General features: G+C 38.3%; 1 protein-coding gene across 2 annotated transcripts in view; it reads left to right on the forward strand.

Annotated features, from left to right (window-relative positions):
- Positions 1-16,053, forward strand: part of MARCHF1 (membrane associated ring-CH-type finger 1) — an 85,320-nt gene that overhangs the window by 48,669 nt on the left and 20,598 nt on the right. The window contains exons 3-5 of one of the 2 annotated variants that reach the window (XM_062574711.1): positions 2,435-2,514; positions 2,842-3,579; positions 14,317-14,497. In XM_062574711.1, coding sequence (XP_062430695.1) covers positions 2,435-2,514; positions 2,842-3,579; positions 14,317-14,497 — 999 coding nt within the window. The remainder of the gene's footprint in view (positions 1-2,434; positions 2,515-2,841; positions 3,580-14,316; positions 14,498-16,053) is intronic. The other variant, XM_062574712.1, reaches the window with a different exon arrangement.

A 16,053-nucleotide genomic window follows, 5' to 3' on the forward strand; every position in this document is an offset into this window, starting at 1 on the left:
GTTTGTTAGCTTTCTTACCAACTTAATGAATGATTATATTTGTGTGACATATGATACCAGGGACAGACTTGCTATTAACTGGTCCTTCCACTCCTATTTAAGTTGCAGAGATTTGCAGAGTAAGGAGTATGTGTAAGCAGCTTGGTGGAGATGGCCCTCAAGTGCCTTTGCAAAATGCAGTTTGCAAGCCTAAAGTTTTAATCAACTGGAATCAGTCAAAAAAATCTCTTTTTTCATAAGTAAACATTAGAAAATGAGTATCAGAAACACTAACTTCCTTAGTTTTAGAAAGCATTCTATCCATTCATTAAAAGTTATTTTAAAGTTGTTACAAACAGTATTTGTATTTCAAAGTCGTAGAAACCTTTTGATTGAAACACCATCAGAGATGAGAATCTGAATCATCTTGGGAGTACCTTGGGTTGCTGAGAGTTTCTTGCTGTGTTTTTTGAGTATTTAGTTGGTGCATAGGATTTGTGCCTGCACAGATGTCAAGTTTGTCCCAATATGGATTAAACAAACAAACAAAAAAAAAATTTTTTTTTAAGGAATTCATGGGAATAGTTTCAGAGGAAAATAAACCTTCCTCTGAGATACTTGCAGCTCAGCATATTATTAGCATCATTATGCGGATGCAGGAGAACTTGAAAGTGAATTGAACTGCAGAGGGCTGAAACAGTCCAAGCTTTTTACAACTAAGTGAAATGTAAGATATAAGCAATCAAATTTGTGATGTAATTTTTATCTGAAAATAATTAGATTTCAATCCGTCTCCAACCCCAAATAGTAAGTGTAAAAGCTTTTCAGACAAATTATTTTAATCTTGGCTTGATTCCAAACCTCTTAGGACTTGTCTAGCTCACTTCCTGCTTTTATAGCCATAAAAACTGAAAGTTTCTTGAATGCACGCAGACGTACTGCACAGTAACTGTGCTGCTGCAGCTGCTCGCGTTCCTTCAAAGACTGATGCCTGGGCAAGGTGATACAAACCTTGCCTTTATGCCATGGAGACACATCACCACCGTTTAAGATCCAGCCTAGCCTGTGGCGTGCCCAGTCCCTGGAAGAAGCAATGGTACAGCCCTGCAGCTGCAAGAGAGAGGAGGGGAACAAAAAAAGGAACTAGTCACAAGCGATGAATTCAGTGGCCCACACTGCGCTCTGGGGCTGGATTTCTGCAGCAGTCCTTCGTCTGCTGCGGAGTCTGGAGGGGTCTTTTCTCCAGGTTCAGCAGCATGTGGCCCAGCAGTGTGGGACGGGTGCTGATGTCTGCATCTTTCCCCTAGTAGTAACAATCAAGTAGCTGGGCGAGCTGCTTCAGGCATGCCTGCTCACTTAAAGCTGGTCACAGAGGTTGTATGCCTATGCATATCCCTGCTGTGTCTGATTCACATTCCCCTACATAACGTGTAATTGAAATGATGCCTTTTGTGGAAAAAAAAAAATCAAATACAAACTATTTTTTGTACCAATGTTTGTACTTTTTTCCTGTTTTAGCTTGGAGTCACTCTAAGATTCTTCCTCTGCCTTATGGACCCAGCCAGTCACTGAAAAGCCATTTAAACAAAAGGATTGTATACAAATGCTTTTTCAGTTTAATTTCTTGTGCTAGCTATACTAATAGCTAATACTATACATACTTCCTGAATGATCCTGAAGAATCACAAGGCCTTGTGTTTAAATTTGGATTTCATAGAGCGATGCTGCCAATAGATTGCAAGGCAGATGGAAATGACTTGGTGCTAACACCATCAAAATATGTTTTTAGTGGAAGTATTGAGCAACTGAGTTTGCAATTTACAACTACCACATTATGAGCAAAATGTCATATACTAAATATGTTTTATATCTCTCTTGCTGTTTGAGAATATGATCAGCTCTGTAGAGCTGCAGCCTGCGCTTTGGTTTTCTCAGGCTCATCAGTTTCTCATTCTTTCAGCTCTTCCAGATGATTTGATTGCCTTGAAAACCTTTTAAAACATACTTTAATTTTCTCAATGTTCTACCAGCCCACTCCATGTAGCTTTGCTTTGTGCTCGTCATCACTCACCGTAATGTAAATGCACTTCACCTCATTGTGAAAAGAATCATCATAGTTTGTTTGGCATGATACAAAAACATCCTTTTTGATCAAAAACTTGCAGCAGATCACCACCAAAGTGAAATCCTAAATGCTGAAAGCTGCTTCCTCAAAGAATGACAAAAAGTAGTTGTGAGCAAATGAGGGCTGAAGACGTTTGGTCATATTTAGTTCCACAAATAGGTTTTGCTTTTGGTCAGGCTTCCTGTATTTTGTGAACTTGCATGTGTTCAAGAGTACACTATGAACAGCAGCAACAGTTGTTTTAATTTTGTAATCATGTGGAAAAGCAGTAAAATATCTGCAATGTATTTCATGGACAAAGATTCCAAACTCTCTAACTTATTTCAACAGGCAAGCAGTCCTACAACAGGAACAGCTCCGAGGAGTCAGTCACGGTTGTCTGTCTGCCCTTCCACTCAGGACATTTGTAGGTATGTGCTGAGAAAAATATGCTTTAATCTGGCTGATATTCGTTAGTTGTTGTCTTTATTAAATAATATGTAGCTCTTGCTTCTGCTTAGCACTAGTCATAATTTACACAGATTTTAGTTTTATTTTGATCTCTGTTTTGGTTCTGGTTTTGCTTTTCAGTCTTGTTTTTCTGGTAAATTTCACATTCTCATTTTCATCCTTTTTTTTGTGTGCATGTGTGATATTTCTCTCTCTCTCTCTCTCTCTCTCTCTCTCTCTCTCTCTCTCTTTCTTTCCACCCACCCTTACCATTTCCATCCTTTTCTTTTGCTTACGGCTTTGTCTAGATCTACTACATTGCATGATTTGCCAGAAGATGAGCTTGAACATACAACCCCTGTTATGGTGCTGACCCCTTCTAGTAGGGAGTCTGGTAAGAAACAAGTAAAACGAAGGTTTAGGCGGAAAAAAGAGACTGGAGACAATGATGAGCATACAGAAAAGCAAGGAAAGGGGAAGGACTGTAAATTACATCCTGAGGCTGCGAGACTGAACTGGATTCCATCCGATTCATCATCGTCTTCAGATGAGAGTCAGTGGGCTCAGGTTAGGAGGAGAGCAAGAGAAAAGATCAAAATGCCCAGGAGAGGGAGAAGGAATAGATCATGCAGTACCCAGGATGGGTCCTCAAACAATAACACTGTTGAATTTGTCACCCTGGGGACAATGGGGAAAAAGAAGCAAGAGGTATCTGATCCTGAGAATCCTGCTTTAAATCACCGCAGAAGAAGGGTTCCGAGGTTTAAGGAATCTCAGTCTTCAGCATCATCTCAGGAAGCAAGGATTTCCTCAAGGAAATGCGGAAAAAGCAAAGGGAAAAGCTACTACAGAGATCGGCAGTGTGCATCTTACCTTAGACACAGTAAAGATGTGAAGGACTGCTTTGCAGAGGGAGGCTCTGGCAGCGACGCTCTGGCAGCCCCAGAGAACGGGGCACCTGCTGGAGCAGGGCCCCGTGTGGCTGATGCTGTTCACAAGTCTCCAGCGTTATGTGATGACTGGTCTGATGATTTAGAAGTGTGCAGGTTAGTCTAACGAGAAAGATTTAACGTACTTAATAGGGATTTCTTATCACCATGGGCTAAGTGCCTTTCTCTTGACTGCTTTCTGTCACTGTTCATCTGTAATAAACTACTAGATAGGCCACAGGAAATTACCCAAAATGTTTTCTGCAGCAAGGTTATTAAATCTCCATCTGTTACTTGAAAGCAGTAGTCCTGGAAGGAAACTAAATGTTTTTTCTTTGCTAGACAGACACACTGTGCTCTCTGGCAGAGTATTACTGTGTTTTAAATCTCCAGCCAGAGCCAGAGAATGAGGCAGGAGGCCAGTGAGCTAATGGGATATGGAGTTTTTCACTCTTACGTGATCAGTTCAAATCCAGCTTTCGTCTCTCTTTGTCATTTAATATTGATTTACATGAAATAAGTTTATAGTTCTGATTCAGTGTCTTTCAAAGTTACCATTACCACAGCAGTCTGGTTGAAGGTTTCTGTAAAACACTGTTTCCAGTCAGGCATAATTTGTTCAGAACTTTGCACTGCTGTTTTACGTGAATGCGTAGAAGCTGCTAAGCTGGTACCCGTCACAAGGATGGCAAAGATACAAAAGAAAGTTTTGACAGAATAAGTATTAAAGAAGTTTTGAGAAGGAGAAAGTAACTCTCTAGACTAAAAGAGAATTGGCCTCTGACAGCCAAAAGTCTTTTTGCTGAAGCATGTAATCAAAAGATGAGCATTTTCCCTGGAAAATTAGGGCAATGTTGGCACTGCTGAGCTAATGCGTGAGTTTGGTGTAGAAAACTGAGTGGGCTTGAGTCACTTGATTTAGTAGTCTTGAGAATGTACCATCCAGTAAGTTTAACAGAACTGAAACAAGTATTTTTTTTAAAAAAAAAAACTGGTGAGCCAGAATTGACTCTCATCTGTCAAGTATAAAATGAGGATGAGGCTTAGTTTCTTGATACGGTAACGGAAAACTTCTCACTTTTTGCTGGGAAGAAATTTGCATGGAAATGTAAACAGAGGCAGAATGAGGAAGTTCACTGTACTGCAGCATGCAGTTTCACAGTGTACTTCAGCCTGCTAACACACTGCAAAGGTCCTAACTTCAAAAACAAAAAGGTAATGCGCAGACAGTGTACTTTTTCATAGCAGGAGATACAAGACTTTGCTAATGCTAGTGCTGTACCCTCCTTATTACAATTATCAGGCAAGAGTGATCATTTCAGTTACCTGCCCGCTGTCTGTCATCACAATCTAAGATTCTTCAGAGCAAGGTCTGCCAGAGCAACACCAGCTTGCACAGGCAGGCCGTGTCTCAGGCTTGGGACCCCTTTGTCTTACAGAAATGCAGAGAAGCAGCAGTAATGCAGTAACTATACTTTATATTTTTGTAGCACTTGAAGTATGTCTACATGGTACCAGGCAGAGATGTGCAGAGATAACTGAGCCTGATCTTCAGAGTTGTCTTAAATTTCACAGCCACCAAGCCTATGCATATGCATTGAATATTCACTGTATTAAGCACAGTGCATATAATAGGGCCGTCTGATTAACTGAATATAAGCTACTCAAAAATTGAAGTTATTTCAGTATAGGGCTTAGCTGAACCAGGTTAAAAAAGAGAAAGTCAAAGTTTAGTAACAGTCTCATTCATACAGGTTTATCCTAACTGCTGCCTAAGTCCCAAACTTAGTGGAAAGTAGACTCCAGTCTTTTCTCTGTTTTCTCAACTCATTCGGTTTTACTATGATTTAGGCATTGTTTGTAACACTTCGAGCTTGGCTGAGGGTAAAATTTTGGGGCCTACATGCAAACTTTTCAGCTAGGCTCCTGTTTAGTACAGGAAAATTGACAACCTTGATAAGGATGTGTCTGTAGGCTTATTCTCAATGGAGAGACTCTATGAATGACTAGCATAAAACTCAGTGCAGTTGATCATTTGGCCTGTTGTGCAAAATTTGTTGATAGTTGTAATTGCACTTTCCTTCCTTTTCAGGAAGAAAATTACCTCTGGGTAATGCTGTATTTCTTGTTGTCATTGCTAGGTGTATCACAGCTGATGATAATACATTTAGGAAAACTTACAAAATCAGAAGCAAACCTATTGCAATCTATCTTTATCTCTTCTAATAAGTAACTCAGGTGGTGGCAAACCACTTAAGGTTACCTAGTGTTTCCTAACATCCTTTTTTTCATAGCCGAGGAGTTATCTTTCTTAATCTGTTTGTAGACAGTTGAATAAAAAGGAAGACATCTATTAGTTGTTGCTACCAATTCAATATAGACTGTTGTTTCTGTTGGTCAAGATAGGCCCATGCATTTAATTGACACGTTATCTTACTCCTTCTAAAAGAAAAAAAAATAGCTTAATATCAACATACAGCAAACATTTTTCTTCATGAAAAATATGACTTTTTTGTGATATGTTTGTTCCAGCACTAGAATTTACATAGCAGCTTGTGATGCGGAAATTTTGTTTTCTTCAAGAGATGTTTCTTCAAACTTTTCAGCATAGTTAGTGGTTTCTTCTAGCTGATGTCACAAAACTGGCTGAGATGAATGGCTCTCACCTAGACGGGACTGTGTGGAGACAGTAGTGGAACAGGGATCTAGAACCTCTCCTGGTACTAGTTCTTTCATCTTTGTGTGTTTGAGTAGGCAATTTTTATGCTTTACTTCCTCATGAAATACTGGTGGTGGAACACATTTATATCTACACATAAGGATATAAACTGTCCTCTACATGCATTTAGGTGGGAATATGAGAGGACATCCTGTTCTAATAGAAGCACATTACGTTCGATATATACTTCATCTAGCCTGACGCAAGCATCTTGGATCGCTTCAAGTGAGACATCTCCCCTCTTTTGTCATTCTAAAATGATGAAACAAAGGTATGACATCCGTCACGCTCTGCTGTCTGTACAGCCTCTTCTCTGAACCCCTTCCTTTTCTCTGGAGTCTATTAAAAGGCAAGGTTTCTGCTTCTGTAATTAGGGACAACTACCTCAGTTCTGACAATGCTGAGTTGTTACGACACCTAAACTTTTTTGAGATTCACTGTGTAGGCTTTATAAATCATGTAGCTGGATTCTCCCTTTCCCTAAGCTACTATCTGAGATTATATCTGAGATTTTCCTCATAATTACTTTATTCTGCAACCTGTCATGTCACTCGGTCACTGAAGAACAACCTAAGAAATGTCTTTCTCTGGTCTGCACCACAGTAGTCTCCCTAATGGGAGAAGTTATGTGTGGGACTCCATAAAGTGAATGGATTGTGAGAATTTAGTTCCATTTTTTTTTTTTTTGCCTAAGGGAAAAAAAGTGTTTGTTGATATCACCACTAATAACTAGTATATCATAAGTACCTTGTGCATTGACTCAGAATTAATATTTGATAATTGATATATTTATTTTTATTATTTATTATAGGATAATTAAAATATATTTTCTATTTGACTAGTTATGCTTTTGGTCTTAAATATTTTTGTAGCACTGATCTCATCATTTCAGTGATAACACTGAACTGTAGTTAGTTGAAGTGGAATTGATTACAGTGAAAGAAATCACTTACATTTAAATAAAATGGAGTTTTTCACTGTGATAAAATGTGTATCAGAAGTAGATTTTTTTTTTTTTCTGAACTCCATGAATGGATCTGTATACAATCAGGTAAATGAAGGCTCTCATTTGAGGGTGTACCTGAATAATGGGAGAAGAAAGGGGAGAAGTTAAGAATTTAACCCTCATTTGAAATGTGTGAGCTGAAACTGTGAAACTGTATCCAGTAAATAAACTGCTGTGCAAAATATGTAAACCTGAAACACGTGCAGAGCCCTCCAAAACCAGGGTGCCGAACCGCCAGCCCGTATAGTGTCAGGCTGAAGATTATTTTTAACCTGCTCCTCTCTGTGCTGCGAGTGCCTTACTCGGAGTCTCAAGATGATACATCCCTTCATGAGGTGCCCGAACTTCTGCGTGAGATGTCCTGCATGTTGCTTTCTCACCGCTTCCTTTTAAAGAATTGTGACTGCAGTTTACTTTAAACTGCTGTTTAAAGCCATCTTTTTACAAAGTGATTTGTTTGATAGTGTCTTTCTCCTCCTGTAGGTGATGGTCTAGTGGTTCATCAGTCTTTGAAGCAGTAGGAAATCCAGGTTAATTCTGTTCTATACCTGCTAGTTCAAAGCCCCATCTGTCACCTCTTTAGCCATCTGGTTGTGGAGTCTCTTTTGGAAGCGATCCATGATTTGGAAGGGTGTAAGGAAACCCAGAAGAAGGCAGACGTGTTTGTTGTGGCTCAGGTCACTTGCTGGGGCGAAGTGACTCCTGGGTTCTGGTTCTCTCTCTCAAAACCCGTTACTGTTTTATCTAACATCTGCTTAATGTGAACAGATGAAATGGCACCACTTTCTTCTAGAAAGTTTGGGTGAGAGGAAGTGTTTGTTTTCAAGGGTCCCATTATTAAACACTTAAAGCTAGTTTATATTCTGTAGGGAGTTTAATTATTTAAAGCTTTGACTTGCACTAGAAAGATGGGAGGAAAGCTAAATTCATTAAGTTGCAGTCCTGGGTTCTTTAATCTTGCGTTTAAGTCTTGTCTGACACCTATTTTGGGTAGCACTGACAGTACATCTGGGACAGGAATTACTTATAACTCTTTACATGGTTAGACATTGTATTTATCACCTGTAATGGAAGATTAATAGAAGGACAAGAAATGTGGATGAAATAAATTTATTTAGTGTGGTTTTCCTAATGTAGCTTGATCTTGGGTCTCTTATAAAATCTGATCACGTTTACAGAAATCAGGAGACAGCTTTACCCAGACTGTTACAAAATTATACTGGTGTGGTGCTACGTTTTGAAAATGTGTTTTCTCTAGTCAGATAAAGGCAACTGACTCTATAGCATAATGGAAGGGCAGGAGTGACAGGGAAGAGGTATACAAATTGATTACATTCGGTATGCAGAATTAATGTGCTTCATTCACACTGTGTTTAAATGGCGAGGAAGACCAATTTGTCATTCAGATTATTTTATGATTTAACAGTAGAAAAAATGGAAAACAAGATCAAAAAAACAAGCCTACAAAATGGAAGCAAGAGAAACATAGCATGCTATAGCCTGTTGCTGGCTGAACATAGAAAATTTAACTGTTTTTTCCAGTGAATTATGCAGTAGCAGTTTGATTTTTTTTTCTTTTTTTAATTAATGAGTTTATTATTTGCTGTGAGTTTTTCATTAAGTGGTTGCTCTATATTTAGTTTCTATCTGTCTGTGGTTCCTTACCAAACCACTATAGAAATCGGCAGAAATGGAGAACATTCTTTTTTGGACTAAAGAACAGTTTTCTGTAGATTATCAGACAGTAACCAAAGCAGTTTGTGGATCCTCTTACAAACTTGTGGAATTGTTTCCTTTTGGTCCACTGAAAATAACCTAGGGGCTCGCTGTAATTTATGGTGGCTGCTAGTCATCTTCACAACCAAAACCAGAGTGAGATTCTTCAGTCATGTCCTGACTAAGCTCCCTTTAGTAATAGCAATGGTATGTACCCACCAAATGATCGCAAACTGGGTAAGAATTTATCTTTGAATAATCGCGGTGAGTCCAGATTTGCTTTCCAATAACAGGCAAGATTTTGCCTGCTTATTCAATACTTTTTCATTAAAAATAGTAATTCTTTGAATAGATGTTATCTTCCTTTAGCATATTTACACAGGAAAGATATTTTCCCCTTTTATTAGTCAGATCTGTTAAGAGTTTGAAAGCATTTCTGTTCTACTGGTGTACTTCCATCCCCAAGAAAATGGGAATATGGGTTGGGCATCAGCCATAGTTTATTGTTGTGCTCCGGTCACAGTGTGTAGAAAGTGTCAGTAAACATGCGACACTCACAAGACAGTAACTCCTTCTAGTGTAGTCAGCAAAGGGATCTCCATAGGTGCCCTAGTTCAGATAGCAGGCCTACTTTAAAGCAAATCTTGTGCATTCCTTTACTTTTGCGGCATTCTGGTCCTCGTTGAGAGTTGGTCTCAGGGTGCTCAAACTGTACTCCCTTTGAATGAAACTAGACTGAAAGATGTGTTTGGAATCCAACTGCAGATCAACATTCAGTCCACAGAACCACTTTAAAGAGTAGACTTTGGTCTAGTCTAAAGCGACTCCAAGCAAAAAGCACATGATGTGGATATCAGAATTTTAGCTGTTTTTCTCAGCGTGTTTTGCTGCTCTTGCACAGCCCTACTTGTTAATGTAGATATAGCGGTATAGCATCTAGAAACATTAGAGAACAATACAGTTTCTGCACACACAATGTCATTTACAGTTACTAAACATCGCCATACATCATTGCTGGCAGTATGCCCACTCTTCTATCTTTAAAAGCCTCAGAGGCATTCTTCTGGGTTGTACAGATGTTAATGAAGACAAACTTTGGCCTGGTGCATTTGTAAGAAAGTTTGTAAGAACTATTTCCATTCTACCTTGCTGAAATTAAGCCCTTTGTCTTTAATAGCCAAAAATCCTGGAAAATTGTATTAGGTACTCCGATGTCTTTGTAGGTGCCAAATTTACACCACTTCTCTATTACAAAATCCGCTGAAGGGGTTCTGATTATGCCAAATAACTGCAAACTCTCTTCTACCAGCACTACTCCAAAGGTTGAGATTCTTACATAGCTTGAAAGGCAAAGATGGACATGCTGATTCATTCATATCCTTGATAAGCTTCCTTTGACAAATAGTCATCTGTGGAAATCAGTTGTACAGATGAGTGCACACCAGCTGCATAAGGACAGGACACTAAATTTCATGATGCACACATTTCCAATAAACAGGATCAGGGGAAAAATAATTCGTAGTCATGGAATTGAAGACAGTTGTGATAATAACAAATTCTAAACGTGTTTAACTTCTGAGTGCTTTAGCAGCATCCCATAATTTTAATCTAACAAGAAATTTCTCATACATTACATATATACACACATATGCACACACATACACACACAAATACATATATGTACTGTCAGTATGCTCTTCTGTGAAGGAAGCAACTTTACTTGCTTTCACATAGTCATGGTACAATGTTTAAAATGTCTCTCAGAATTTCTTAATCACTACTTTATCAGTCAAGTTTTCAGCATCTTTTGATTGTGCTAAAGGCACAATGTTTTATCAACTAATATTCTAAACAAAAAGCAATACTGAAGATATTTAAAATATTCTTTAACAAACTTACTAATCTTTTAATTTCTGTTTACATCTATAAAAAATTTAAAATTTGTATTGTTCTGTATTTCTGCTTGAGAATTGAGTTTTCTGTAGGGACCATGTAAAATAAATCTGCAACAGTTTTTTGTGTAAATTATGCAAGATCTTTCACAAAGACTATTTTTTTCAGTTTCTCATTTTTTATTTTTTTCCCAAAGTGTTTTGTCATTTTGCTAATTTATTACATTATAAATGATGAAGGACTTTTGTCAGATATGTGCACACTATTTGCATAAATGCCTTCATTTGGTATATCTGTGTGCTGAAGGTTGCAGAAACAATTCTGGACTAGAGAAATACGCAACTGCATGATAACACTCAAATAAAGCAGAAAAATAGGCATAACAATGACTGTGCATTGTTAGAGTGTTATTTCATAAAATTTCATAGTAAGCTTCTTTAAAGAAAATATATCTATTCTGTAATCTCTGTATGTAGGTGTATGCCTTTACAGACACATGCACAATTTGTGTGTATCTGATTCAGAAGATTACCCGATACCTTATGTATTCTCTGTTTTCTGGAGTTACACGTGATTCATAGAGCAAAAGCTCCTTTGAACCTTGGCCTAAGCTCAGTCATGGTGCTTATCTTTTCCCCTAGGGAATCAAGATCCTGTTCGTAGGCAGGGGTCTTTAAAACACTGAGCTGGTAAAATTACCAAATTATTTTTCTGCATGCTTGATCCATGATTATAAAGGGATTCTGTCTCATCCAAATAACTGGTTTTCTTCTCTCCATTTCTAGAGGATCAAAAGTATTGCACTATAATGAAGCCTGTTCCTCTGCTGAAGGACTAGAAAGTTGAGAAAAGCTGAATACATAACTTCTCTAAGTGTGTTTGAGCAGCTGAAACTGTCAGTGTTAACTGTAATCAGTGCTGTTCTACAACTTGTAAATAAATCAGTATAGGTTTAGCCTTTTCTTGGTGGTTTGTTTCATAGTAAAGAGTGGTTTTTTTTCATTCAACTCATTTCAGAAGTAGATGAGCAATTTTTCTGAAAATTTTACTCTCAGGATGATAACAGTCCTGTAAAATGTCAATCTGATGGCTGAAACTTTTGAACACATCTGATCGTTTAAAGTGGGAGAATAGAATGGAAGTACTCTGCTGTCCATTTAGTTTAGATACAGTTCAGATAAGTGTGTGCTTTCTGCTTCTATCTTACTTCTGTTTGTACAACGCACTTTTTGAAAACATTGCTTGCACTTTATTTTCTGTAATTCATGCTAATGACTACATACGTGATAGGCCAATCCATCAGAGAGCAAAGACCACGAGTTTCTGGTTTATTGCTCAAAGATAGCCAAAATATAACAAGTTATCTGCCCCAAATCTTTCAAAATTTCAAGTTTGATTTTATTCTTATTACATTCTTCGTGGTTAGAACACTAGAAGAGACCATTAGAATGTTTATTTGGATGTTTCATATAATATAGGTTCTTAATGTCACCTGTTATTTATACGTAGAGCTGTAACTTTCAAACACCAAAAGCACAAATGGGATGTGTAATTCATATAATGTTTTTTTGTAAAAGCATTTCTACTGGAGAATACTTTTATTCCTTTCAAATTTGCAATGTCACTTCATTTGAGGATCCCAGTGGAGACTTAGGCTTGTATTTTAGCTTTTAAAATAATGTAAAACAATTCTGACAATAGTAGAAAAAAGACTCTTGGGTACCTAGCTTAGTTGTCTAATTTCTAAATAGCTTAAATGCTAAAGCCTGTAAAATAAATTATATATAGCTTGGATTAAAATGAACAAAGACTACTAGTTTTCCTTTGGGAAACAGCTCTAATTTAAAAAGAAAATGATGTTGTTTTTTATGTAACTCTCGACTGGGAATGCATTTGTTGAAAAAGAGCTATTTATTCAGTGTTTTGAAAATGCAGTTCTACTTAAGGTCAGTAAGAAGTCAGCATACAGCAACTTTCCACAGAAGAACTAAGCCACTGATATATTTAGCTTGGCTGGGTTAGTAAAAGAAAAAAATGTATATGGAGTTATTGTAAAATACAGATTTGTCACAAAAAAATGTATTTGTGCTAGATACAAGCTGTGGGGATTTCCTCCTCCCTCCCTCTCTCCCCTTTCCCCTGCCATGGGGTAGAAGAGGCTGATTAGTCTACAGGCATCGCTGAAGATACTAAAAGCTTGACGTGCATGCAGTAGGTTTCCTGAGCTTTGATTTTTGCTGGCTTTTTTTGTCCCTGGCTATGTATCTGGTGAAGCAGCTTTACCCTGCTTTCCCAATATTGTAGTTTCGTTTTCTCTTGGGTCTAGGCTGTACCATGGGAGAACAGTGAACCTGCTGAGTTTGGTCCATACATTTCATTCAGACGTTCAGCTTTCCTGCTTCTGCTTCTCCTGCTTGTAGACTAGGCAGCGTCTGTGCTGTGCTCTAGCCAACCGTTTGCAGGATGTCTCTGCACAAGTCTTCCCTCACCGGGCTGGCAGCAAGACCTGCTTACTCACGGCAGGGCTGTCCCCGGCCCTTTCCCTGCCCCAGGAGCTGCGTGGCCACCCTTGTCTGCGTAAAGGGAGAGTTGCTCCTTTGGCTTGTTGAGGTGAACCTTCCTTCCCTTTAGCTGTTCGGGTAGTACTCTGCTTGCCATGGGGCTTTCTTTGCTGTTAGAGAAACCTGCCAATAAAGCTGCCATTGGTTTTGATGACTGCTTTCCTGATGTGCTCAGGAGTTGTTTGGAACTGAGGAAGATCGGCAAGACATTTGGACACAGGTTGCAGGAAAAGCCATCACCTTAGGATATTAAGACACTGATGATTTTAAGCAAAACTGCAATGTGAAAAGCTCTATATCCCATTACAAGGCAACAACTGCTCTGGAACCAACCTCTGTTTTAGGGTCTGCTTACAGCTGTAGTTTTTGTCTTCCCAGATAATGCAGCTATCTACTTCAAAGGGACAGTGAAGACAGAAAAAGAGGAAGGACCATGACTTTTTAACTCCTGCCTCCCAAGAAGCGTGTGCATGTGTGTGTACACCGTGCTAAGCACGTTATTCTATAATACTCAAATCTTTAACCATATAACTCTAAAGAGGTATCTTAGGAGGGTTTTGTACTTTTCATACTGGATATTTTCAGTTTGGGGTTACGTTCTGCTAACTTTGAGTATTTTATCAAAGCTGCTTACAGACCAAGAACTATTCAAACGTAACTATACAGAAGAGCACAGATTTGTGTCTTAAAAGTTTTGCCACGCATAAAAGGGAAAAGGTATTATTTCTATCAATTCACCTTCATAATATATAGCAAATTCAAAGCGAAATACTGAAGAGAAATTATGAAGTGGCAGAAAGGAACAAGGAATATGTTCTTGCTGCTTAATCTAAAAGGTCGTACACTTTGGCTCTTAGGAATATCAAATCCGAAAATGAAAAAGTAGCGTAAATAAACCAGAGCCTTTGCATTGCTCCTTGGAAAGTCCCCTCACTAGCTCTTGCTGTCCTTCCTGTCAGGATCTGTCACTGTGAGGGAGATGATGAAAGTCCCCTCATCACGCCGTGTCGCTGCACAGGGACCCTGCGCTTTGTTCATCAGGCCTGCCTGCACCAGTGGATTAAGAGCTCAGACACCCGCTGCTGTGAACTCTGCAAGTACGACTTTATAATGGAGACCAAGCTCAAACCTCTTCGGAAGGTACGGTGCCATTGAATTCAGTCGCCCTGAAGCGGCAAAGGGGTGGAAGGGCTGCACAAAGCGCTGGCGTACTTACAGAAACTTTTACACGTCCAAAATGGCTTTTTATTTGCTATTGTTAAATCAATCCCAATGATTTTATTCCGATGTTTTAAGTTAATCAGTTTACAGCGCAGAGGATTTGGACCAAAGACTCTTCCTCTTTCAGCGCACATGCAATATAGTTGCAGAAATAAGTTTTTTGTATGTAGTATTTTTATCTTCTCCTTTTTGCTAGTGGCTGTTTCACTTATTTTTAAGCCAGAAGGAAATCTTTGTCATTACATTTTGCTCCCAAGTAAGACTGGCCAGTTCATGCAGCAGTTCTTATATTGAGCCCATAGTTTCTAGTTGGGACTGATGCTTATACCAATGTGGAGAGGGCAGCTCTGAAGTAATACAATCAATTTAGCTATATCTGTTTCAACTGTGACACTTCTGGGCAAATTAATCACTCATTTATTCACGTAAGTTAATAGAATCTGAACTGCAGGGTGACCTAACATCCTGAAAGTCAAATACATGTTATCTGTGCTCAACTATTTTCCAGAATATATCAATTCAGTGGTTAACGGGTTGTCAGTATAGGGAAGATGAAGAATTTGTTAAACGTGGCTTTTGTTTTCTTCAGAGTAAGTAACTTCTGTAATTTTTCTCTTAAAAGAAAACCCTCACCCTGTTCAGATTTTGTTGCATCTTTTAAGTTTAAATCAATCAAGAACATGGCAAGTTTTGATTTTAAAGTAAATTTCAATATGAGTGCTCTCAAAGCATGTGGAGCTATTAATTTATAACTAGTGTATTTATTTCCTATGCACATGCAGTATGTTGTGTTTTGATGGCAAAGGACATTTCGTTTTTGTCAGCCTCGCGCAGATAGCAGCTCAGAGAAAGGAGAGCAAATGGCACTCCTCCTCGTTTCTCATCCAGAGAAATTGTCTAGTGAGTCTGTGGTGATAAACCACTCTCGAAGAGCAAAATGGGATTGATTTGACATGCAAAGCATGTGACAGGAAAGGACACAGTTCTCAGGTCCCAGGTAGATCTTGCCAGGTTGGCTATTGAAATAGATATAAATAAAAACCTGATGACTAAAAAATTACATTGCCTCTGTTTTTAATAATTGCAGATAAATTTAAACTAATGTGCCAGGAAAGAGATAATTGTATAAAACCTCCTGCCTGTAACATGTCTTTTGATTTTTTTTTCTGCATACATGCTTCTGTTTTCAACACAAATTGCCTTAGCTTTCCACCTAGCAAATACACTTGCAAGAACCATTTTCCCCAAGAGAATATACAGATATCAGTATTTAAACAGATGCCTTATCCTGACTGTGTTAGACTATAGACTATAGTCTTTAAAAACATAGAAATAAAATTTATAGCATACAACCTGAAAAGGGATGAAAAATGTACAGAACTCATGATATCAGCTGTAGTTCCTTTTAATTTTGTTCCAGTTGTAATGCAATTCTTGCAAGTTGTTAATTTCTTCATTGAATGATTAATACCTTT

Source organism: Rhea pennata, chromosome 4 (assembly GCF_028389875.1).
Source record: "Rhea pennata isolate bPtePen1 chromosome 4, bPtePen1.pri, whole genome shotgun sequence".
Classification (NCBI taxonomy): domain Eukaryota; kingdom Metazoa; phylum Chordata; class Aves; order Rheiformes; family Rheidae; genus Rhea; species Rhea pennata.